The sequence below is a fragment of the Cladophialophora bantiana genome, assembly GCF_000835475.1.
Source record: "Cladophialophora bantiana CBS 173.52 unplaced genomic scaffold supercont1.25, whole genome shotgun sequence".
Classification (NCBI taxonomy): domain Eukaryota; kingdom Fungi; phylum Ascomycota; class Eurotiomycetes; order Chaetothyriales; family Herpotrichiellaceae; genus Cladophialophora; species Cladophialophora bantiana.
Genome location: NW_015971599.1, coordinates 244651 through 269538, shown reverse-complemented (window position 1 = coordinate 269538; position 24888 = coordinate 244651). Strand labels below are relative to the sequence as shown.

The 24888-nt window shown below is 52.9% G+C and overlaps 8 protein-coding genes across 8 annotated transcripts; 4 read left to right on the top strand and 4 right to left on the bottom strand.

Moving 5' to 3' along the window:
• Window positions 1-20: 20 nt before the first annotated feature.
• Z519_12031 (uncharacterized protein) lies at window positions 21-825 on the bottom strand (the record flags this gene model as incomplete). Its single annotated transcript, XM_016769739.1, has 2 exons — window positions 21-206; window positions 310-825. The coding sequence occupies 2 exons, from the start codon at window positions 823-825 to the stop codon at window positions 21-23; spliced, it is 702 nt and encodes a 233-aa protein (XP_016614064.1).
• Window positions 826-1823: 998 nt separating this feature from the next.
• Z519_12030 (uncharacterized protein) lies at window positions 1824-3109 on the top strand (the record flags this gene model as incomplete). Its single annotated transcript, XM_016769738.1, has 7 exons — window positions 1824-1990; window positions 2041-2082; window positions 2136-2208; window positions 2273-2313; window positions 2365-2390; window positions 2441-2508; window positions 2558-3109. 7 exons carry the CDS (start codon window positions 1824-1826, stop codon window positions 3107-3109), a joined length of 969 nt encoding a protein of 322 aa, XP_016614063.1.
• Window positions 3110-5124: 2015 nt separating this feature from the next.
• Window positions 5125-6785, bottom strand: Z519_12029 (uncharacterized protein; the record flags this gene model as incomplete). Its single annotated transcript, XM_016769737.1, has 2 exons — window positions 5125-6570; window positions 6624-6785. The coding sequence occupies 2 exons, from the start codon at window positions 6783-6785 to the stop codon at window positions 5125-5127; spliced, it is 1608 nt and encodes a 535-aa protein (XP_016614062.1).
• A 2447-nt stretch (window positions 6786-9232) lies between these two features.
• Z519_12028 (uncharacterized protein) lies at window positions 9233-10377 on the bottom strand (the record flags this gene model as incomplete). The annotated part of the gene is made up of 2 exons (XM_016769736.1): window positions 9233-9750; window positions 9999-10377. 2 exons carry the CDS (start codon window positions 10375-10377, stop codon window positions 9233-9235), a joined length of 897 nt encoding a protein of 298 aa, XP_016614061.1.
• Window positions 10378-12011: 1634 nt separating this feature from the next.
• Z519_12027 (uncharacterized protein) lies at window positions 12012-13402 on the bottom strand (the record flags this gene model as incomplete). The annotated part of the gene is made up of 5 exons (XM_016769735.1): window positions 12012-12519; window positions 12576-12718; window positions 12769-13026; window positions 13080-13184; window positions 13238-13402. 5 exons carry the CDS (start codon window positions 13400-13402, stop codon window positions 12012-12014), a joined length of 1179 nt encoding a protein of 392 aa, XP_016614060.1.
• Window positions 13403-16295: 2893 nt separating this feature from the next.
• On the top strand, window positions 16296-18228 carry Z519_12026 (uncharacterized protein; the record flags this gene model as incomplete). Its single annotated transcript, XM_016769734.1, has 7 exons — window positions 16296-16436; window positions 16491-16561; window positions 16622-16735; window positions 16789-16871; window positions 16923-16967; window positions 17048-17730; window positions 17791-18228. The coding sequence occupies 7 exons, from the start codon at window positions 16296-16298 to the stop codon at window positions 18226-18228; spliced, it is 1575 nt and encodes a 524-aa protein (XP_016614059.1).
• A 1153-nt stretch (window positions 18229-19381) lies between these two features.
• On the top strand, window positions 19382-21172 carry Z519_12025 (uncharacterized protein; the record flags this gene model as incomplete). The annotated part of the gene is made up of 5 exons (XM_016769733.1): window positions 19382-19717; window positions 19801-20249; window positions 20306-20396; window positions 20511-20814; window positions 20889-21172. The coding sequence occupies 5 exons, from the start codon at window positions 19382-19384 to the stop codon at window positions 21170-21172; spliced, it is 1464 nt and encodes a 487-aa protein (XP_016614058.1).
• Window positions 21173-21927: 755 nt separating this feature from the next.
• Z519_12024 (uncharacterized protein) lies at window positions 21928-24873 on the top strand (the record flags this gene model as incomplete). Its single annotated transcript, XM_016769732.1, has 2 exons — window positions 21928-22135; window positions 22199-24873. The coding sequence occupies 2 exons, from the start codon at window positions 21928-21930 to the stop codon at window positions 24871-24873; spliced, it is 2883 nt and encodes a 960-aa protein (XP_016614057.1).
• Window positions 24874-24888: the final 15 nt, after the last annotated feature.

The window sequence follows — 24888 nt, the reverse complement described above, 5'->3', positions numbered from 1 at the left end:
TGCTGCTGCTCAAGATGATCTTACAGCTCATCGAGATTACACGTCTCGAGAAGATCCTGGGTTAATTTCCCTTTCCTACTATACCCTTCGACATAGCGATCCCCCCACTCACCCACCGTATTGTCGTACGTCGTCTGGGGCTTTAGCTCGCAAAGATGGCACATGTTGGCTTTTAATCCCTTCATGAGGCCCAGTCTAGGATATTCCTGTGTTGAGCAAGGAGAGAAAAAGTCAGTATGCCAGCAAGATCTTCTCTGTCGATTTCTGGTAACGGTCATCTAGAACGCAGGCATGTTTTAATATGCATACCTTGACCACGGGGTTATACTCGTCCCAGCTCAACAGTCCGCCCGGCACCCTATCCGGTCCCTGGAAGTCTGCCCATATGCCATAACTACAGGCCTGCACCTCGGGCTCTTTCTCAAACACAATGGATCCAATTGTGTGCAGAGCTATCGCGTCCCACACCAGCTGCAACCTGTGCTTGTCCCAGTCTGGGGCCTCCTTCTTGAGGAAATTTCTCGCGGCGTTGGCCCCGTCAACTTCGAATCTCTTGTCCTTGGAGATGATCTCAGAGTGTGGCGGGTGGCCGATGGGGAAGCCCAGATCGTGCATGATGGCGGCTACGGCGTGGGCTTCGCGGTCTCGGTCGGGGAGGACTTTGTCGGCGATGATGAACCCAAGGAGAAAGGATCGGATAATGTGGTTGTATGTGTCGTCTGTCGAGTACTGACGCACATAATCTAGGGCTTTGGTGATGAGCGGCGTATCGGGTACCGTCACTCCTGCGACCACTTTCGTAGGCAAGGACTGAGAGGATGCCATGGACGTGAGCTGGGAAGCGAGACCTATCTTAAATCACAGCAAATCCCGTCGTGGGCCGATCAAAAGTAGAGTCTGAGCAGTTGTCTGAAGATATTACGAGTAGTACTCTGTACCGAGGAGTTGAACTCGTAGTCTGTGCTAATTTGACACAAGGATTCCTCGGAACCCGCAGTCCAATACAGCCCCTCCAGAGAGGGGTTTTTCGTTCCCGTTAGGAAGAAAATAGCAAGAATGATCCTGAACGTGTTCGACTCTGACAGGTACACAGGACCAGCGACGGGGGGAAGAGCTTCCTCGTTTCGGATGTAGCTTTCGGGACGGATCTCTCAAGCTCTGCGCCGAGGCGGGTCAACAGAAAATACCCCGCGCTAATCGAGGTCGCTAGATCCTTGAGTGGACGGGGCTGTGGATGGTGTACCTGGAGTTTGGAAACAAAACCCACAGAAAGTCGGGCATCATTGGGTCAAGGCTGGGCTTTCTGGTGGGACGCCTGGTGAGAAACCGAATTAGCAGTGCCAGACCCAAAGCAACGCCCGTATCCGTCGAGCTTGCACCACATCCGCCTCCGACCGTTGACGGCATGCTTGACGAGTCAGTTTTGCACGGAACCCATGCCACGGGTCATGAGAGGAGATGTCTTGGTGTAATATCAGTGGTTGTGTGAACGAAATTGGAAAATAGGGCCCAACTTTCCGATAAAAACAAAGAACAAACGCCCTTTCTTTGTCATCCCGTGCCTTTTTGCTCCATCAAACTTTCCTGCTGATGGCTTCTCTTGATCCTACTCGGACCGTACCAAGTTCTGCCGCTGCTCGGTCGGCTCACGAAGAGGGAGAGCCTCGCCAAGCAGACATTGTCGACGTACGCGTTCTCTGCCGCGGAGCCTCCTCTTGTTCGCGGTAATAACGGAATATCTCTAGGTCGATGAAGACGCCGACTCGGCTTTTGAGGATGGTGATAATGTTTCGTGAGTTTCAGGAATGCCCGGATTAGTAATAATGGCTGAAACGAGGCTTTGGAAGGGAAACGACCTCCGTTGCGTCCTCGATATATCGCGGTCGGATGATAAATGGCAGAAAGTTGACAACCCTTCCGATGGGACTCTGGGTGCGGGCATTCCTTTCGCTGACGAATGTAGATACTCGTCTCTGCGAGATGACTATTGGTATGGCTTTCCCTTGGCGTCTGAGTAGGCAGCGCTCACCAGATTGACAGGGGTCCCTCCGATGAGCAGCAGTACGAAACACTCAATGCTGGGTAGGTGTATTTCAAAAGGCCGAATGAGCATGGTGTTGAGAGGGATCTCCTAGCCATGTGCTTTACCTCGTCCTGGATGGCAATCAACCGAATCCACTGTTTCGATCACCTATAACGTCGCCACTGGTACGCCCCCTTCAGCGAACATTCTTCACCACCAGAGGCGGATTCCTTCTGATTTGCGCATTAGTATGTCCTCGATATAGGAACGGGACCTGGGACCTGGGCCATGTAAGGCAGAACCCTCTTTTCGTTGGATGCACACCTTCTCACGGATCAAAGCGATGTTGCCGATCAATTTCCGGCTGGTAGGTCAAGATGAAATGAACCTCCGTCGACCAGGCTAAAACAGACCCAGCAACCGTGTATGGTGTTGACCTTTCTCCTCCGCCAGCAACGTGGGTACCTCCGAACTGCTTTCTCCAGGTGAATCGAGAATGATCGGATCGGTAGGGCGCGAGCTAACAGAGTGCAGGTGGACGATGTCCTCCAGGATTGGACGTGGAGGGAAGAATTTGATCTGATCCACATGCGCCTGATGCTCGGAGCCTTTACAGACACCGAATGGGGCGCAGTCTACCAAAAATGCTTCGACAACCTGAGATCCGGGGGATACATCGAGCAAATCGAATTGGACGTGCGGGTAATGTCTGATGACGGCTCTCTCGACCCGGACTCGCTGTTAGCTGGGTGGGGCCAGAACTTCCTCGACTGCGCGCAACGAGCAGGCCGTCCCTTGGACACACAGTTGACCATGAAGGCCAAGATCGAAGCTGCCGGATTCGTCGACGTCCAAGAACATCTGTACAAATGTCCGATCGGGGCCTGGCCAAAGGACCCGCTCCTCAAGGACGCTGGCAGAATCAATCTGACCCATTGGAGCTCTGGTCTGGAAGGATGGGCCATGTTTTTGTTGACGAGATGGGGGGCTCCTGAGCCCTGGACTGCGGATGAGGCCCGAGTATATGTCGCCAAGGTGAGGGAGGAACTGAAGAAACGGCGGCTGCACATATGGCATTATACGTAAGTCTTCTTGAGCCAGTGTCGACACCCAACTATCTGACCGCGGCAGTCGACGTGTTTGGGGCAGGAAACCATGACGGCGCGTGGCTGAGTTACGATGTAGTAGCGTACGGTTAGTGATTGCATTGGAAAGGGAGGGCGCCGAAAGTAATGATTGGCCATGTCGTTATAGGGGTTGGCTTTGTTCATGCATGTCTTGGGGTGAAATTGGTGTTTGCCCTGTCTAAATACTTCTTGTAGTTCATGGTATGTGGATGCCATGTAAAAGCCGCTCTTCGAAAGCCGTCAGTGCTTTGGCCGAGTTGCGTATATGATGAAGATGTTGATGACCAGAACCTGTCGAAGAGGAGAGAGCACTATTGTGGGAGTAAGGACCTTGAGGGCCGAAACAGGCTCAGTTACTGGGAGAATGAGCGAAAAGCTTGGCAGGAGCTCGCGGCCTCTTCCGTGACCTTCGCACCACCAACACCGTGTTCTGGTTCCAAGTCCTCAGAGACCCTTTTATGGCTTCCTCTCCTGGGGTCCTCTGGTCGCCGAAGCTTCTAATGTGAACCTTTTGGGTCACTAGGCTGGCCTCAGCGCACTGTGTATAAAAGCACACGTTGACCCGGCGCAGAGTCCTATGTACTGAAACCAAGACAGACGCATCTCGCTCACAGTTCACTCATCGTTACTGCTACTGCTCGGTGTTCACTTCCACAGTTTCAGGTCTAGACTCTTGGGAGAACCGATATTCGGCAAAACCTACCACCTCTCAGCACACGCTCCTCTCTCTCACACACACTCGAGGCGCACCAGGAACCCACAATGTTCGCCCTTATCCTCATGATTACCATGGTGGGATCAATTGTCGCGACGATAAGCGGCGTGATGCCAAAATTTACCCACCTGTTTTAAACAGATGATGGTCCAAGACTCGGAACAGAATGATTGCCAGGAAACATTGAAGTGGAAAAGACGGGCACGATGGGAGGCCTGGGAGATTGATTGGGGGAAAAGAGAGTGGAACAAATTGGGACACTGGGTGGCATTCATTTCATTCATTCACAGGACTATAGCTGCCATCATGAGCAGAGCGACCCTCTACTATCCATTAAAGAAATACGTTTACACCTAGTCCGAACGTTGTCCTATCTTGTTCTGCCGATCACCAATCATCATTTGACTGGAGGTTGGTCTTAGTCCCTCCACTGGACGCCAGCTACTACTGCCGGCGCCGTACCGCGCACGGACTGTCCCACTGGCGAGGAAAGTCTTCGGATGTAGCAGCCTGATTCAGTCAATTTTGTGACGCGTTTAGACCTCCTCGACCAAGAATACTACAAGAAAGACGCTCAACACGTCGTCGTCGCCGAACCCCTTGGTCCACGCCCTGGATGAGCTGCCAGGTTTTCACTCATTAACCTTGAGGGGGTTGAAACCCAAGATGGAAAGTCGACAGATTTCCCTTCCAGTTCGTCGACAGCCTCCCAGAAGCGGGACAAGAAGCCAAACCAAGAATACCAAAGCTGTGCAAGGAATAGTGAACACCCAGAAACAAGCACGGCGAAGAAAGTTGCTGGAAGGAAAGCCATAGGGCCGCGATCGTTTTCGCTAACGCTGCCATTGCCAAATTTGCTTGCCATTTCACCACGCGATATCAAATTCAAGAGCTGGCAGGAGTACGAGCATTGCATTCGCTATCGCCTCTATGGAATGTAAATTGAGCCGCGAGTCTGTAATTCCAACCAATGCAGCCTCCGTGCACTCACTAACGTTCTCCCTGTACCGCCAATGTCGACTTGGCAGGGAGTAAGGAAAGGTGTGGGTTGCCTTCTGTTCTCTTATGCCAAATCAAACCCGAGTTTGGGTTAGTCTGAATTTCGCATCACATTGGCTCCGAGGAGTCTGGAGTCGGGGTGACGCATAGAGAGGACTACTAGGACGAGGGTAGATACTCTAAAAACCCAGTGAAGCGGGAAGAGCAGTCAAGCAAGGTAATTACATAGGGTAGATTCTACAATCCTCTCCCAAAATCGATCAATAAATATACGTAAACTCATCATTCTTACCATCCGTGAGATCCAAAAATGCGTTCTCGCCCAGCCGCTGCCCATTCTCAGTCTCGTCCATGGCAACGTACTTGTCCTCCATCGAATGGTCCTTGATCTTGGCGGACTTGCCGTTCTTAACTCGTTTCCTGGACTGCAGCTTATTCAGGAAGATCAGGTTCGCCAACTGAATGAAGATGACGACAAACATCGTCACAAAGATTGCCAGAATCTTCCGCAGGCCGGGATGATAGGCAGGTGCGTCTTTCTTGTTGAAAAGGAGCGGGCCAATGATGTTGCCGGCGCTGGAGCCGGCGTTGTAGAGGGACATGATGACGGATTTCTTCGTGCTGCCTCCGGTATTGCCAACGATCCATGACACGATGAGTGGATTTCCGCCGAAAAGGAACGCGAGCAGATAATAGGCCACCAAGAGGCCTGCAGTGGAGCCTGAGGTACGGGGGAGAACATAGAGAACTGCCAGACCGGCAATGACTGGCAGCATGAGACCCGCGAGGACGAAAGACTTGAGCTTGGCCTTTTGAGCGGCATAGGAGGCGAGAAGGATGACCATCAACTGCATCGCACCAAAAGGCATGTTGAGCAGCGAGGTCTTGTATTTGTCGAAGCCGACACCTTGGAGAATGAGCGGGCCGAAAGTGTTGGTGACAGCAGCGCCCACGTTGAGCAGGAGAGAAAGTCCAATCCAGAGATATGTCTTGGGCTCCAGCGCCAGTTCGATAATGTGGTCCCATTTGTACTCCCGGTTGCCTGTGCCGGTTTGATTGGCACGAAGACGTTCAATGGCTTGGGCCTTTTCGTGCTCCGTCAGAAACCGCGCAGAAGGGATGTCGTCGTCGAGGAAATACCAAACAACTGGTGCAGTGACAATGGTGACAAGACCAACGAAAAGGAAGATGATCTGCCACTCCTGCAGGACATGTGAGGGGATATGGCCCAGGCCATAGGAGATTGCTGAAGCCGCAATTGTCGCGACTCCATTTGTGCCGTACCAAGCTGCGACTCGGATTGGCTGCTCTGCTCGGCGATACCACTGGCTGGTAATGACACTAAAAAGTGGTAAACAGCCGGCTTCAAACAGTCCAAGGAAGAAACGAGCTGCCAGGAGCGAGCCGTAATCATGGCAAGCAGCCATTGAAGCTTGAGCAATACCCCATCCGAGACAAAGGGCTGGCATGAGAATACGATGGGGCACCCGGACGATCAGGAAGGACGAGAATGGCTGCCAAGCAAGTTGCGCGATTGGAGCAATGGATCCTAGAAAGGAATATTGGTCGCCGGTGAGGTGTGTATCTTGGGTGAGGCCGAAAAGAGCGCCGTATCCGAGGACAGACTTGTCGAGGATCTGGAGGAAGTAGACCCAGACGAGGATAACGAGGATGACCTTGTCGGTCTTGCGCCGGATGCGTTTGTTCTATTCAAGCATGGTTAGGATCAACGTGTCGGCCGCTTGGGTCGAAAACCTACGTCTTCGTCAGTCAGCTCCACGCGCTGGTCTCCAACGATTGCAAGAGCTCGATCGCCATGCTTCACAGAAGCTCTGCGCTCAGTGATTTCCTTGGATGGGCGACCCGACTCGACATCTTCAGCGTGAGCCTCGTGGACGGTTTTGTCGTCGAGAGAAGCCATCGTCAAGTCAAGGTAGTAATACGATGTTTCTGAACGTCGATGGTGTGCACTAGTATCCCACGAAGACCAAGGGGTGACTTTGGTGAGAAGACAAATGGAGGAAGTGACAAGAACGTATTTATACAACCAAAATCCTCCTCGCTTAGATGAGGAGCAGGAAACGAGGTCGGAAATTCTGGAGGTTGAAGCTGGAGCAAGATATCAAAGGTGTGGGGTCTGGGCGCGCATCATTTACCTTTGGATGCACTCCGTACATCTGGCAAAGACCGAGAAATGCGCGGAGCACACTAGTCCAACAGACTGTCTGGGGTTGAGGCGTGCTGGGCGGACAGCTATTGGAGGCATCGAAGCCATTGCAGGGTTGGATGGTATCTCGTGCGCAACCCCGCAACTGTGATCGGCAATTGAAAAGGCAGGGAATTGGATGGATGCACAACGAGAATGGCCAACAGGAGGCCTGTCACCGACCCGTCGGCAACGGGGAGGATACGGGCATGACCGGTTGAAACTCCCGTGGTGGCCGTAGAGGAGACTTCACATGTTGGCATGGGGATGAAGTCAAGGTCGTCAGGCTGACAGCACACCTTGTCCTTCGTCCGTCGTGGGGGTGGCGCTATCTCACGAAAGCTTCCCCACGATCACGAAAGTTGGGGGCCAAGCGTTTCCTATGTTTGTGGCCAGGCGTGGCAGAGAGTGAATGTGAGTGGTCGAGATTCCATCCAAAAAACTGCTGGGCTCAGACAAACACAAAACAGCGCCGCCACGAGGCTGAACAGGGCGACTCCGCTAGCCCCGTTGGAACAAAAATGCATTGTTGGATTGATGGCGTATGAGAGAGGCGGCCTTGGCATCTATCTGTCCTGTCACTCAGGTCCTTCGTTCCATCCGCAGAATTCTGGACATTTTCCTCGTGGTCAAGCTCCCTGTCTCACTCCACTCATTCTAACTATCGACCTGTCCGTCAGAGAAGATGAAAGAAAACATTAACGTTCGGCAACGTGAATTCTGCTTCTCCAAGGTCTACAGTTTCAGCTTTGAGAGATACCATGATTGGTGGGAATAGTCTGTGACGCACATATTAGCAAGGAGATTGTCTGGTTGCACAAGAGCGTGAATGTGCTCAAGAACCACTTATTCGATCAGCATATGTCGACAAGAGTTGTCGGTCCGTACAGATATTCTCATAGGTTTAGGGGAATCTTAGTTACTCAGAGGGTTACTACTCTTGACCCACGCTGGCCTTGTATTTCATCCTCCACCATTTCTCTTGATCAGCCCTGTTCCCCAAAGACCAAAGCTCGCTATCTCCCAGACTCTCCACCAATACAGAGATTCCTTCGAGCAGCTGCAGAGAAGGAGCTCAGCCAAATGCCGGCTACTTGTGTGGTTCTTGGGAGAGAGGACTTGTTTTCCCGAGGACCTGTGGAGCCACGACCTCGTTGTTGAGCTGAACCACGTCGATTTCACCCTGGTTGTCACGAAGTGTCCGTGGCACTTCATTCTAGCGAGCTCCGCTCATTCACATCGTGTTCGCCTTGGAAGCAGGGGCTGTTGCAGGAGCTGTTGCGATTGTGACGACCCACGTTGACCGGACGGTCCCGCCTCCTTTGCACTGGGTCAACCCTGTTGTTCATAATGGTGCCGGAAATGCACGCTGAGGCCGAGATCTTCGACCGATGCCAGGGAGACAAGAGTTATTTATACCGCGAGTTTTCCCATTGTAGACCCGTTAGTAGTGTGAATGCAGAGAGTCGACGGTGTAGGAACTCTCCCCACCCACCCTCACAGCCGGCTGGCTGGCTGGGGGCCTCTCTACTCTGCTTCGGGAAGGGAAAAGTCTGAAGCAGCCGGTGCCTCACAAGTGCTCTGCGGGCGAGTATGCGGTCCACACAGAGCAAACTTGTGTGCACGCTGGCACTGCCGCTCTTCCCTGTAGATTTGCCCTGCTCTGAAAGTACGCTAGCCCAGGGGACGAGAAGGACAACAGTCACGCCCAAGAACTAGAGGAATAAGGCCGTGGCCCCAGCAAGAGCGTGCTTTGAAATGAGAATGAAGTTAAATGTCAATGATCGACATTGGGATTGAAAGAAACTGCAAAAGCTGAAAGGCTAAATGAAACCATATCTTTATCCGCTATATTGCACTGAATATTTGGAATATAGAAATAGAGAGAAAAGATGGCAGATCGAACAAGGTGCGAACCATTTTGATCTATTCGAAGAAAGCATCCGGGCAGGAACGAGTACCAATTGGCACCTCACTCTGTAGTGTTTGCCATGATGCGTTCAGAAGTTGAAATTGCGACCTGGAAAGTTGGGAAGTCACAGAGGGCAGTCGTGGTAGGCGCTTCGCAGTGGGGGGACAAGGAAGGAAGGGAGCTGGATGAAGGATATCAACCTCGACGGACCTGAGGCCGTGCATGGGCAGTGATAAGAAAGGCCCCAAGGTCACTCGGGCTTCTGGTTATCAGTACTCTTGGATTCGACACATTTCTTCCATTCATCCCAGTCGAACACACCATGCCCATACATCCACGACCCAAACTCCCTGTCGGGGACCACCAGACCCTCTTTATCCCTGAAGAATACCAAACCACCTGGCACTTCTTTCAATGGATTCCCTTCTCCCTCACCAGACCTGCCGACTGGTCCGACATCAAACCCACAGGCCTGGTAGAATTTCTCTTTGCCATCTGCGGCGATCACGCTGCACGCGATGCCTTCCCTTTGGGCTTGCAACAGGCCCATCATGACGAGCGCACGGCCCTGGCCCTGCTTTTGGTAGTCAGGATGGACGGCGAGGCATTCGAGGTACCAGCACTCAGAACGTTGGCCGGTCCAGATATGGTCGAGATAGTTGTAAGATCGTTCGACAATGTATTCGTCCTTCCGCGACGCTGCACGATTGGGCGAGAGCCACGCGAGAAGTCCCACAAACAGCCGCGATATCGGTCGGAGTAGACGTCCTGCGGGATAGCCGGTTAGCACCGGCTTTCAAGAGAATGGATGAGTAAAGGGAGGCATGGCCCTTTTCCCAGTGGCGAGCAGCAAAATTGGAGATCATGCACTAGAATCCATGCATTGCGCCTTCGCGCCTAGAACTCTTGTCCTCAATACCGTCATGTCTCAGCAGGCCATTGAGAACGGGTCCGCTGTGAGGTCATGCAAAGAGGCGAAGGGAACTGCAAACATGAAGATCTGAAGGACGACTTACTCGGATCCCACCAAGCCCACCCCCAACCGGCCTTGTAGTTGTCCCTCCAGCTGGGAGCTATCCGACTCCAATGTGCGAACCCAGTCACGATCTCCTCCCCATTGTCCTCATACGCTGCAGAAGGCACCGTTGTCACAAAGAAAATATGGCTCGGGTCCCACCAGTCGACGACGAACCGGCGATACCAGTACTTGTCGACATCCCCGGGATAGGACTTCCGATAAGGATGGATCAAGCGGCCAAAGAGCACATCGTCGTGAAAAGCAAGAGAACACACGTGTGCCGCAGCGGCCAAGTCTGAGAAGCGTGCCCTTCGGAGATCGAACGCCGATTGAGCCAACAACGATGAGGGTGACAAGGGTCGCGTAGTGGAGGACATGGTAACCGCTCGGTTTGTCGGCAGCACTTCTACTGGTCCGGCCCTGTTGTAAGCAAAAGGGCCCATGCGGCCGCCGAGTCGATCTCCCCACAAATCGCGTGAAAAGTCAAAATGCTGGATGATCTCCGCAATTGTGTGCTCTTCGCTTGGGGGGGGGGGGGTTCTGGGTCCTGGATGTTGCTGACGGTGGGAATGTTGAACCACAGCCGATCGTGAGTGGCAGTATGCGAATCCCAGGTCAAGACCAATGGAGATTGATGTGATTGGGCCGTATAAGAATCCTTCGACCGTGCTTTGCGACTTTCGAGCGGTTCCGAGCGAGCGAGTGAGCAAAAGTAAGCTGAACGATTACGGACTGCTGGAGAAAGAAGACGATGTTTCACAGCCTATGTGCTCCGTAGGTGCGACAGCTTCAGTAGCTAGTTGCGTTGCCTGCCCGGAAAGACTCCGCCCTCTCGTCGGAAAATGTCTGTCTTGCAAAGTCTGGTAGAATGGCTCACAATATAGTGGATGGTGAGATTGGACCAATCGAAACTAGCAGGACTGTACGAAAGCGCCTTCACCAGATGTCAACCTCCTGGACCACGACAAGTTTGGATGAGGCTGGGGCCAGCTTTCGATATATACCAGGCTCCTGAACTAAGCCCTATGGGCTGAGTGAGCGACCGGAAATCTCGAAATGATATTGATACGCTGGAGATGTTTGCCGTTGGGCAAGCTCTCGTGCCCGTGGGGTCCAAACTGAAGCTGGTTAGTCACCTTGTTCGGCCCCGACGATGGTGCGACAAACATTCATAACTAGTAAGAACCTTTTGATGCCTTAGCCGGCTTAAGTAGCCGGTGACAGTGATGGATCGTTAGCGATGTCACTACTCAGTTTCTTATGCACCTATCGCTGTGGCTGGGTGGAGATGCTGCCCCACAAGGACAGTCGACAACGACATGTGCGAGGCAAAGCACCACGACGCCATGGCTCAAAAACTGGTGAACTTCTTTTTCCCTGAGCTGTGACATGGCTCCAGAAGTGCGATTTCATGGCATCACCAACTAACCAGCTACCCCCCTATGAAGCCAAAGGGAGTCCAAGTGTGGGTACATAAACTAGTAGATACACCGCTTGGCAGACCAGACACTTTCTCCGGCCTCCGAAAGCATCTCATGCAATCGCCGCGAAAAGCACGCGACAGCCAGCGCCTCAAGCCCGTCAGAAACAAGTCTCAGTCTCTGCCCTGGCCGCCAGGCTGGGCTGCGCGAAACAGCCATGCGGACTAGCGCCGGTGGATACCTGCGCGGGATTTCGCTGAGGTCGAGCTCTGCGGATTTTTCACGGTTTGGAACTAATCACTGATAAGGCAAAGGACAATGTCGGATATCAAATGGAAAAGACCGTCCACAACAAAGGGCGAACTGGGGGTGATACTCGAATTCGTCCCTCTCGAGAATTATACCGGTGTACAAATCCTAGCTACATCGGGGGTCATGGACTTTCATGGTATTCCACATGAAGCCTTTAGAGCCAAAGCCCTTCTATTCTGAAGACGTAGCATATCCTTCCGTGCTTTCGGAACCTGCCTGATGTCTAGCCATCCCTTGATTCACCTTGTATTGTACAGAACTGCCCTCATAGGCCGACCTCAAACTCTCCTTTGGTCTGTTTCAGTTTCGTAGTGAACGTTCCATTGCACGTCCTTGCGAATGATATGGTCTTGGCTGCCGCCACTATCAATTGAGTCGTTCTCTCTCATTACAGTAAGGTTGTTGCTACCGGGACCTGACTGTGGAACCGGTGGGAATTGTTCGGTAGTGTTGTCGTTGTATGATCTTGCCGCAGATCTCGACTTGGCGGTACCATTGCCACCAACGGAAGCCATCTCGTAAGCATTCGTGCTGCCCCGACCCAGCCGTCCGGAGCTACGTCCAGAACCATAGTATGCCTGCGTGAGAGAAGGATCAAGTTGGATGCCAAACCCGCTGCTGAAGCTCCGCACGAACGACTTGAGATTGGGGATGGTGGCCGAAATCAGCGACCAGCAAAGCTGCACTTGCTGGATCACAATCACGGGCACGATTGCGATACCCGGATTTCCTGAGCTGGTATAGTCGGCCACGTAATGGAGGTGGAGGATAGAGAGCATCGCCACCCTGGGGGTAGCTTTGTCAGTGGGTGCACTCTGATTTGAGCGAGATGGTGGACTCACGGTAGTCGGAAAGCAAATGCAAGCACAACCTGGCATTTCATGGCGAAGGCCAGATGTACAGGCCAAACAACAATGACAGTGATCGCGACTAGAATGCATTCTGTCGCCACGTCAAACGCGGCGATCAACTGCCAACGAAGAAACTGAAGCCGTTAGCGCGTGTTTTTGTATGGCATCTGGTTCCATCACGCACCTGATGAGAGCATTGCGCAGTGTCTGCTTGAATGAACCCTGAAATAGAGCAGTCGACCGCCAGGGCGACAATCGACAATATTCCCCAAAGCCCCACTCCGACCAAAATGACAAGGCTGATCCAGTAGAGAACCTTTGACTGTAACCTTTGTCCTGTTCTTGGACCGACCAAATTGAAAAGCCTCATCATTAGACAGAGTGTGGAAGCTTTCGCAGTAGCGGCGGCCACGATGAACAGCAGTTGGCCAGCAAAGGTTGCCTGTCCAAGTCAGCTACTGAGCATGTGAGCACTGGCGGGGGACTGGTGCATACCCGGCTGGCTTTTGATAGTTCACTCTGTCGTAGGAGGTCTTGTGTCTTGCCCAATCCATGGTCCAGTCCAATTATCACTGCAACCACCTCTCCGACCTGAGTGGCCTGCATCTCCAATCAGTGTGCGGCTTGCCACACCATTCAGAATCTTTCCTTACGGTTGCGGCCAGGGCAAGGTAATCATCCAATCCATACATATTCCATCGCAGATGACCCCTCAAGACCAATGTGATGACCGAGTAGACCAGACATAACAGAGTCGCAATCCAGACAGACCCAGCATGGTCGTCTGGAGTGATAGGGGAAAAGCGATTGCTCCCCATAATATTTGCCTTGCTCTGGTTGATGAGGTATGCTACTGTCGATGATAACGGAGAGGAGGATGAGATGGTGAAAGAGATGTCGTTTTGAGTGGCGGATAGCCAGAGGGTGGTCGGCAGATTGGAACGAGGCTGCACTACCTACGTGCCTTTTCCCACCATCATGCAAATGACTTGAAGGGTAGTACAAGAACGTTGCCGGCGAGGAGTGATGATTCAGGGGATGCCAATGAGGGAATCGGGGACGGCTTTGCAATTGTATAAACTTTCAAAACTTCACGAAACCACATTTCCACGTGTGATTGAGTATGTCACTAAGCGGTCCTCAGCCCCCCTGTTGAATGCACCAGAAGTTGACCTTCACGGTTTTATCGATGCACTCGGCACAAACAGTTTCAGAAGGAGCTGAAATGTGCGGACCAAGCGCATATCCTTGGAAGTTTGATAAGTCAAAAGAAATATGGGAAACCACAATGGGGGCTTGTTCGGGAAGCCTGACCGGGAAAAGCGCGATAAGCAAACGGCTGCGGGAGAGGTATCAGAGAGAAGTGGCGCACATACCAGGGGAACTGACATTTATTGGCATGCTGATCATTTCTTCGATGGACGCAGCCACTGGTGCTTGCAGGGCAAAATTGGTAGGCGAGCATGCAAAAGCCCGCTCCTCATCATGGTATGGGTGGTTTAATAGGTGAGTTTATGATTGCTGCGCACAGTCCTTTTCTTGTCGTTCAAGGCTCACGAAGGACGGTGTGTGATGGGTGTGTGCTCGGCAATGGGACCGGCTGACTCTGCCTAGTAACAAATAGTCGTGGTGATAGATGTTGGCGAAGTGCCGTGGCAATAGAATGGATGCTCTGTACGCATCAGAACTGGACATAGGTCGCGGCACCCTAGCCGAAGTGGCTAGCCTCTCGCTAATAAGGCTGCCACTAACCAAAGGCCAAGGTGATGAGCACTTGAACCAAGAGAAATCGGAGGGTTAATCCTGACAGGCCGCTGCCCAGAAGTCCCACAGGACGAGTAGATCAGTAACCAAAGCACAGACGCTGTTCGTATCTTACTGGGCCAAATTTGCGCAGAAGGTCGGAAAAACCTGTGAATTCAAGCCTCTCGAATTCTCCTCTGTGCCGATCAACAATAACACAGGAGAGATTTCAATAGTGAAGCAGGCCCCAAGACGGGCTGAACTGCCCAGATCGATCTCCAACAACACACCATCAGATGACAATTGGGTGCCACTTACGCAAACTTCCGGGCGTGAAATTGGCGTGGTTCTTTGTTCGCTTCCCGCGGTGAATTAGGGCTGACTGGCGAGAAGAGTTTGCTGTGGACAAATGAGCCCTGGGTGGGTGATGAACATGAGACTTGTTTGCCTGAGCCACCTGTCAAGTCGGCCTTGGAACCCCCTTGAATGGGTCTTGGAGAGGGAGAGAATGAGGGATCTGGCCTAGCTGAGGGTCTGCCGAGAGATGAAAGTGCCAATGGAAGTGGCAGGAGACAACGGGACGCGTATCAGCCGGCTTTGGTCACAAGCAACAAGCCTGAGAATAGCATTTTTCCCTGCGGCTGCAGCAGGTTGGAAATCATATCCACAAACATTCTCCGTTCTATCAAGACAGGGATGCTAATAGAAAGAGACTACCCGAGACAGGGCAAAGTGTGATCGCCATCTCTTGCCGCGGCCAGTAAGTGGACACTTTGGCGTCGGCAATCAACGGGAAGAATGGGAGAAGCTTCCCCCCGAGCCATCAACCATCCGAGCTGCTTTTCTGTTGCCATCGTCGAGAACCTTCAACACCATGCATGTTCCAACCGCTGTATTGCTCCGGATGGCTCTCTTAAGCGACTTATCGCAAGCGGGAGCAGCGATCCTTCTCCATGCGCACCCCCCGTCTGTGACAGACATGGACAATGAAACACGAAAACGAAGTTCCAACAGCTCCAACAGGCTCCAACCACTAAACAGCGAACGGATTTGAGATGGCGACCTTGCCGACTTCTCGCTTACCTCTAGACACCCTTACATGGCTCGATTCCTCCTAGGAGCCGTCCAAGAGAGAGAGGTACTCGGGGCCACCAGGCTTCCTCTTACTGTACCACATAGTCTCCTTGATCACTCCCTCGGAAGCGCCACAGCATGTCAGCATATGTCCTGTCTCGAGTTTGGCGGTTTGATCGCTTGGTTTCGCTGCTCACAGATGCTCCTCCACTCGTGAGAGGTCCTCGTACTATTGGGCCCTTGAAACTCATCCGCAGCCACCGCTGCAAGCGTCTTCTTATTTCTTGTTGATGCGAAGGCATCCACCATCGTTGCCCTTGGGTGCCCTGTGGCTTGCTTAAGCTCGCGAACTAAACCCGGCACCTCTCCTCCTGATACGGTCTGTGCCTTGTACTTTGGACTGCCCTGGGAACATACCGAGTTTGCACAATCCTGAAGCATGATTCGACTGGTGGAATCCCATATCAATCACATCCCCTGGGCTAGTAATTAGCCTTGGGGCCTTTGCCAACGCGACCTTTGCGAGGGCCGAGGAACCACTTTCGCTCCGAGACTCTCTAGCTTGCATTGGGACATGCATAAGCATATTGACATGCGACAGGCGATAGTGAGTGCTCTTGCCTGTGCCCTACCCAAGGATGGTCAAGATCCGCACCTCGCAAACACATGGGCCTTGTCCCTTGTTTGACACATGGCAACCAGTGCTCACCCCCTCCACTTTCGTCGGATCCTTCGCGATCCTCTTCTCTTTGCTCTTATACCTACGAATACAAACTGACTTTGCAAGTTGTCAGGAACTCCATCGAGGACGTGCTATCCTAATAGTGCCATAGCTGTGATATTGAACCAGCTCCTCGTCATTGTCGTCCTCTGAGAGTTTTTATTTCTATCACCATGGCAGATTACAAGGAGACTGGGGTGGTCACATCCCAGGTTGACCTGGAGTCAACAAATGCAAACCTCTCGCCTGAAAAGAAAGGGACCGCCGATGATCAAAAAGATATGTTTCGCATGGGCAAACATCAAGAGCTACGCGTGAGGGATCCCTCGATATTCCTTGATATATTCTGCCATGGCTAACGAGCCTAGCGGAACTTTCGATTTGTCTCGATTTTCGGCTTCTCCATGATTCTAATGGCCAGCTGGGAAACGATGTTAGGGTTAGTACAATGTCCAAGACGTCCTCGGAGTGCCAGTCGATTCAACTGACGCTTGGACAGCACCTCCATCATCGGCTTGATCAACGGGGGAACAGCGGGAATGATCTGGCTATACCTGGTTGCCTGGATTGGTTTCCTGGCCGTCAACACATCAATGGCCGAAATGGGGTCCATGTATGACAATCTGAGCGAAGGGAATATTCAACGTTTTCTCATACTCTACCCAGGGCTCCGACGTCTGGCGGTCAATATCACTGGGTTAGCGAATTTGCACCGAGGACCTATCAAAAATTCATGAGTTTTATTGTTGGTAAGAGAGCCGAAAGCTTCAAAAGGTACCTCAATTCTAACAAAAATCCAGGGTGGCTTTGCGTCCTCGGCTGGCAGACGGGAGCGGCGAATACAGGTGAGACATACCTCTTGGAATCGATCAGCATTTCCTGGACCAATTTCTTTCGGAGGCACGCGTGTTGATTCAAACGATAGCGTTTCTGGCCGGAACCCAAATCCAAGGCCTCGTGATCCTCAACTATCCTGACTACACACCTGAAAGATGGCATGGCACGTTGTTGACGTTCGCCGTCGCCTCGTTCTCTGTTTTCTTCAACACCTTTCTCGTCAAGAAGTTGCCGTTGGTGGAAGGAATCGTGCTCATCATCCACGTCTTTGGCTTCTTTGGTGTTCTGATCACTCTCTGGGTCCTTGGTCCTCGCGGAAATGCGAGTGATGTCTTCTCCACTTTCAACAACTACGGCGGTTGGAGCAGCGACGGGCTGTCGGCAATAGTTGGGATTCTCGCCGTCATGATCCCCTTACTCGGCGCAGACGGCGCCGTTCATATGTCTGAGGAACTTCGCGATGCATCGAAAGTGCTCCCTCAAAGCATGATCTGGACCACCATCCTCAACGGTGCCATGGGCTGGATCATTCTCATCACCTTTTGCTTCACTCTGGGGAGCCTTGATGATGCTATCGGCTCGCCCACCGGCCAGCCCTATATTGCTGTCTTTTACAATGCAACCCAGTCGTTCGCTGGCGCATCGGTTCTCTCGGCTCTGGTCATCTTCATGGCCATTTTTTGTAATTTGTCGATTACTGCGACTGCGTCGAGGCAGCTGTGGTCTTTTGCGCGTGATCAGGGCATTCCAGGTGCTTCTTGGTTTGCATATGTATGAAACTTTTTTCTTTTCCTCTCTGGTCCATGTCCTGAAGCTGATTGTCTCGACCAGGTGCGGCCAGGGTGGGATGTTCCGATGAATAGCATCGTGGTATCCTTTGTCGTTTCCTGCCTGCTGGCGTTGATCAACATCGGTTCTACAATCGCTCTCAACAACATTACGTCGCTTTCCCTGGTTGCCATCTTGTCGTCATATATCTTCTCTATTGGCTGCCTCTTCTGGAGGCGCTTGACCTACCAACCTCTTCTCCCGGCCAAGTTCACCTTTAGCCGACCAATTGGTCTGCTTTTGAACGGATTCAGCCTCCTTTTCCTGGTCTTCGCTTTCATCTTCGCTTTTTTCCCCGGCAACCCGAAACCAACCGTTGAGCAGATGAATTGGGCCAGTTTGATCTATGGAGGTGTCTTGATATTTGCGGTGCTTCATTACTACATCCAGGCTAGGCATGTCTATGACGGACCCGTGGAATATGTGCGCAAGCTGGTGTAAATTTGGGGCGGGTTGTCTGCCTCTTTGTCCTGGGCAAGCTCTGGGACCCAAACTGATTGGATTGTTGCAGAAGGACGTGTTGTCGGAGAGGTCTTGGCTTTTATCTAGGTCAATGATGGTAATTGAGGCAATGTTTCATTCAAAAGAATCGTAGCTAAAGTGAAACAACAAGCATAAACACCTCGAAGCTGCCTATCAGCAACCTATCAATTAGCCCGGTTTGACTCAAGTAGGAATACTCTCTGTGAAGGACAGTCTCACGTGATCTATGCAGGGCTGGGATTCAACTCGCCTGACTTCCGAATATCCTTCGCGTATTAGCCCCAGAAATCGCGATGGATGGGGGCGGGGATGGGGGCCCTAAAGACCTGGGAGACCTAGCAAAGCTGCCCACCAGGCTAAGCCCTGCCACTCCAATCAGACCGTGTCTCGCGCGAACGCGCCTCAGGCGCCTCATATTAGTTTCTTGATTCCCTCAGTGCCAGGACTTCTGGTCCAGTTTTTCATCCCCTGTGCCGCAGTGTCCTCGCGCCTCATATACCAGGCAAATGCTTAGGATATTCAGCCATAGAGCCCTTCGAAGCTTAAACGCCGTGGCATACCCAGTAGGGTCCAGGGTTCGAACTCCAGGTTCCAGCCGCGCCCATCTCAAACGTAGCCATGCCCCATTCGTGCTCTACCCCGCCATCTCAAGACTCGGGATGTCCAACTGCCAGTGGCGCCAGAACATACATTAGGGGGATGGAGGTATGAATTATTGGTGATTGTCCCAGTTTCTCCGGGCAAAGACGTTTTGATTGACTGAGCGACGTTCTGTGCGGTCGGGATTGGACGACAAGGAAAAGATTACTCCGCGATGCGACACGAAGTATCGGGTGAGCCAAGTCTAGAGCTCGTGTTGAAGACGCGGCTGAGGAAGGAAAAGAAAGGAAAATGGAGGGTATAGGAGCGTTGCGAAATGCCCTTGTGCTGTCACTGGAAGCTCTCGCTCCTTTCCTCACTTGCCCTTCTCTGACTCTCTCCGTGAGCCTCACTTCACCACACCACGCCGCACCGCACCGCGTGTTACCATCCTATCCCCATATCTCAAAACCCTCAAGCACTCGCAATCTAACAATCATACGAGTTATATCATAGCTACAGCACAAGAGCTATGGCTCCCCACGCAACGGAATGCGGCACCGATGCCACGTCCTCTTCAGGGGGCCTCGACTTCACCACATTTTCAAATGTGATTGACGGCAAGCTCACCCCCACCGAGAAGACTCGCCATGGAATCAACCCTGCCACTGGCAAACTGAACCCTGAGGTGCCAGTCTCAACGCCCGAAGATGTGGATAAGGCTGTAGCAGCGGGCAAGAAGGCGTTCAAGGCATGGGCCAAAACACCGTATGCTGAGAGGCAGAAGGCCATGCTGGCTTTTGCGGACGCCATGGAGAAAGAGAAGGACGGTTTCGCGAAGATGTTGACACTGGAGCAGGGGAAGCCAGTAAGTCAAGAAAGATGAGCTACGCATGCATCCAGGCTCCAGACTCTGCAAGGAGGCTTGCAGCTGATATGTCTTCAACTCAGCTTCATTTTGCCTACTTTGAGATGGACTTCACCCTTCAGATCATTCGGACCATGGCAAATCTCGAGCTCCCCACTGAAGAAATTGTCGACGACGCTGATCGGAAAATCGTTGTTCGATACACTCCTCTCGGGGTGACTGTGGGCATAGTTCCGTGGAACTACCCTGTCTTGCTGTGCTGCTCCAAGATCGCCCCATGCGTCGTCACTGGCAACCCCATCATCATCAAGCCATCTCCATTCACTCCTTATGGAGGACTGAAGGTGGTGGAACTGGCGCAGAGTTTTTTCCCCCCAGGCGTCGTCCAAGCCCTTAGCGGAGACGACAACCTTGGTCCGTGGTTGACCTCTCATCCCGGCCCAGCAAAGATCAGTTTCACAGGCTCCAGCGCCACTGGCAAGAAAGTCATGGAATCCGCAAGCAAGACACTCAAGCGTGTCACGTTGGAGCTGTAGGTCACCCTCGTCCAGATGTCCGTTTCTAGCCCGACCTAACGAGTTGCAACAGTGGCGGCAATGATCCTGCCATCATTTGCGATGACGTGAATGTTGAGGAAGTTGCTCCCAAGGCAAGTTCTCCATCTGCTAGGGGGACACTGGTTCTAATTAACTATCCCAGATTGCGACACTCGCTTTCCTGAACTCTGGTCAGGTAAGATAACTGTCCTCTCGCGTATCCCCTTGTGACAGCCCCCTGGCTGACTCCCATCAAGATCTGCCTGGCACTCAAACGCATCTTTGTGCATGAGAAGATATTTGACCGATTCCGTGACAAGATGGTCGAATACACCAAGACTTTAAAACTCGGCGAGGGATTCGAGAACGATGTCTTCCTTGGGCCCATCCAGAATTCCATGCAATACGAGCGGGTCAAGGGCTTCTTCAATGACATTGAGAAGGAACACTACAACGTTGCTGTCGGAGGCAAAAACCCTGAAGGACCAGGCTATTTCATCACGCCGACGATCATTGACCGTCCCAAGGAGGATTCCAGGCTGGTCGTGGAAGAACCGTTCGGTAAGTCCTGAGTGCACGGCGTGTGGTCCTTTGCCGGAAGACGCAGACTGGATGCTGATGAGGAGCCTAAACAGGTCCCATCGTACCGCTCTTGAGCTTCAGCACTGACCAAGAAGCCATTGAGAAGTCTAACAATACTATGTACGGCCTTGGTGCGTCGGTCTGGTCCAGCAACCTCGAACGTGCTGCGGCAATTGCCAAGGAGCTCGAGGCGGGCAACGTCTGGGTGAACACTCATTTCGAGCTCGATGCAAGAGCACCCTTTGGCGGGCACAAGGAAAGCGGCATAGGGACCGAGTTTGGGGTGGGTGGGTTGAAGTCGTACTGCAACTCGCAGACCTTGTACTTGAAGAAGTGAGAAGAGAATGGCGCGGATGAGCACAAGATAACTAGGGGAAAGCAACGTAGTTACCAGGTACTTTGCCCTCTGATTTTAGCACAGTTTGAACGAGGCCATGTTCCTCGGTTGTGGTGCTCGCGAGACCAGTTCCGTTACTCTTGGGATGCTCAAGATGCATGTGAGCCCCACACCCGGAGGGTTAGGGCCGAGGGCATGGTGGGCAGTGCCAGCCAACTCGCCAAGTCACCAATTGATTGCGGGGAAGGCCCAGAAGGACAGCGAGAAGAGCTCCGGGCGCCCCAGCGGCGCCCCCCCCCATCCCCCCAAAATAACTAATTAACCACTAACCACCACTGGGAGCACCCAACTCGCTCCCCTACCCAGCATTGGCACATCGTAACTCAGCTTTCTAACAACAGTGCTTTGGAGACGCCGAGGACCAAAAAAAATCTCCAAAGCACCACCTTTTTGGGGATTGGCCCCTTCCTTCCAACCCAGTCGCAATTCATTGTCTGTCCGCATCATCGCTGTTTATCCATTTCCGCTGACACCCTCGTCTTCGGATCCAGCTAGTGTTCTGATCAGGAAGATGCCGCAGTCTCTGTGGCAATAACATCGGGACGACGTCCGTGGCACACTTGATGTTTTGTCGCAATTCAACAACCGACGCTTTGCGCACGCCCATTACTCCTGTCGCACCCCGGGCCTCTATCAGCGACGATCCAGGCAAGATTGCCTAGGTAAGATTCGACCTGGGCAGCGCATCAAATAACATGTCCGAAACTAAGCGCCCGCGCCTCGACTACCCTGCCATTGCCCCAGGCGTCAGCGACCAGCCTGTGGCGGATCAGCACGCCTCAGCCGATCGACGACGCTCGAGCTCAGCTAAGACAGAGGGTCGACGCCGGTTCAAGTGCACATATGCTGGCTGTGGTCGCGATTATTCACGGGCAGAGCACCTCTATCGCCATCAACTCAACCGTACGATCCCCGCGTCTTGGTACTGTCGATGGGATCCCTCCTCTCTGCTAACTTGACCCCCAGACAACCCGAAAGAGATTTACAAATGCGAATATCCGGGATGCTTACGGACCTTTGTGCGCCAGGACCTCTGTATCCGCCATCAGGAAAGACACGAGGTGAGAGGGCTGATGCGAAAACTGCAAGACCCTCAACGAGAGCCTCTCTCCCCACGGTCCTCGTTGAGCGAAGAAGCTGCCATCAGCCCAACGTCTCCTACCTCGAATATCTTTGCGACACCGAAGCCAGCCTCAGACAACCTCCATTCACCTCCTCTAGGGCGGCAATCCTTCTCCGGCGAGCCGGCTCTCAAGCCTACGGACCTACAGGCGATCATCCAGCAGAATGGTCGCGAAACGAACGGGACGGGCGAGCTTGCTACCTCGGAGACCTTTCGCCCGGCGCCGACGCGGCATGATCTCAATGCTATCCTTCATCATCCTGTACAGTCCAGGAACTTTACTCAGGCAGACCTGTCGTCAGATTCGTCCTTGACCACCCGACAACCTCAAGGCATCCCTGACAACGTATTCGACAACCTTGATCCTTCTATCCTAGGCAAGGCGCGGACACATTCGAGCAGCTCTCGGCTTCCCGCCGCCACCGATCCACAGACGTCGGACAGGTCTTCGGCTACATATACCATGCCCAACTTAGGAGATCAGACATTTAACGACTCGCCGGTCTCTGTTCGGGATGAATTCGCTGCCTGGCTGTTTGAAGATGCCGGTGGCTTCCATACTGCTCCGTTCTCAATGGGTGCGCAAGGAGGCATCGGCTTTGCTAACGGCACCGAGATATTTGGCAGTGCCATGTATTCCAACTACTTCGCTGACCCTGCCCTGGACAATGCCTATCCTGGCCTCAGTCAGCAGCGGCCAGTTGAAATGGCAACCCAGGCACCTGAGCTTTCCGCTGATAGCACTATTCTGTCCCATGCAAAGCGCATCTCGCTGATTGGGTTACTGGAACGCTTCCACGAGGGCGACAATCCGTTGGTCCGACAGCTCAGGGAAGAAATATTCCAAGGTAATCCCGATGCAGAGGAACACGTTCTCAGTATTCGTTCTATGCAACACTACATTGGCTCTTACTGGTATCATTTCCACGCCCAGATGCCGATCCTCCACCAGCCTACATTCTCCGCCGACGACACCCACGAATACCTCCTCCTTGCAGTAATGGCTATCGGTGCCGCATTTCTCAACAAAGCCCATGGACGAGCGGTGACAGACGCTGCTGCTCGACTGGCCACCTTCATCGCATGGCATCTACGCTGGCAAGTATTTATGCATAGTGACTTCCACCCACCGGCAAAACTTTGGATCTTCCAGACACTCTTGTTGCTGGAGATATACGAAAAAATGAATGCGACAAGGATGCTGCATGAGCGATCTCACATTCATTATGCCACCACGATAAACTTGATGCGACGTGGGACAGCTCTTATCGAGACGGCGAACCAGGATTCCTCCCGGGTGCCTTCTTCTCCCGAAGAATGGTGGGGCCGCTGGATCAAGGCAGAAGCGACCCGTCGTGCAGCCTATGCCGCTTTCTATCTGGACGCAGTTCATGCGGCTATGTTCGGCCACGCCGCGATGATGGTGGTCCACGAAATCCGGCTCCCTTTACCCTGTGATGATGCTCTGTGGTCGGCCACCTCGGCCGCTGAAGTGGGACGAGTTGAAGCTAGTTTGCATGCCAACGGGATCAAGCCCACCACATTCTTGGACGGGCTGAAAAAGACACTGACCGGACGGAAGGTGCGGACGAACAATTTTGGCAGAATGATCCTCATGGCTGGTCTATTGTCTGTTTCTTGGCACATGAACCAACGGGACCTCCAAGTGTCCAGCCTCGGCGTATCGCAGACAATGGGCGTGCCAGACGGCTGGAGGACGCCGCTCACGAAAGCATTTGACTTTTGGAAGAGAGATTTCGATGAGAGCCTTGAACACATGCGAAGGGCGACGCTTCCCTGGCAGAAGATTGACAGTGCATCAGGCGAAGAGGACATGGCGCAGACGGCTGAAATACTTCACCACCTGAGCCACATGGCAATGCACACCGACGTCATGGATTGTCAGATCTTTGCGGGCATCAAGCGACTCTTCGGCAGGATGGTGACCAATGCCGATTACGAGAGAGTCAAGTGCAAGCTTTTCGACTGGGCAAAGGGCCCGAGCGCAAGGGTCGCCGTCTATCATGCTCTGCAGCTGCTCAAGTCAGTGATTCTGCCCGGAAAAGGCGGTTCGAGAAGACTGTACAACGCCCGCGATGATTATCTTATGATGAGACCGTGGACCCTGTACTTTGCCGCCCTCGTCGTCTGGTCGTACGGGTTTGCTCTCGATGGAGTGCTCAGGCCGTTTCCCAGTCTTTTACAACCCGACTCTTCGCCCGGGGCTGCCTCTGCCCGGTCTCATGGCTCGAACCAGTCGATGCTCAATATGGCGCACGACGGCAGCGAGTTCCAGGTCGAAGCCGTCGTCAAGGACGCTCATGCGTTTCTGCAGACTGTCGGGGCGGTGAAGTCGCCGCAGCAGCTCGAGTCGATCAAAGACGGTCGGAACAACGTCGTTGGAGTGTTGGCCATCCTGGAGACGGCATTCCGTGATTCACGGTGGGAACTGTTGCACGAAGCCGCTGATCTTCTTCGCAATGCCATTGTCTTGCTCCGCGGCGCTAGTCGTCAATGATGTGGGAGAGAACCA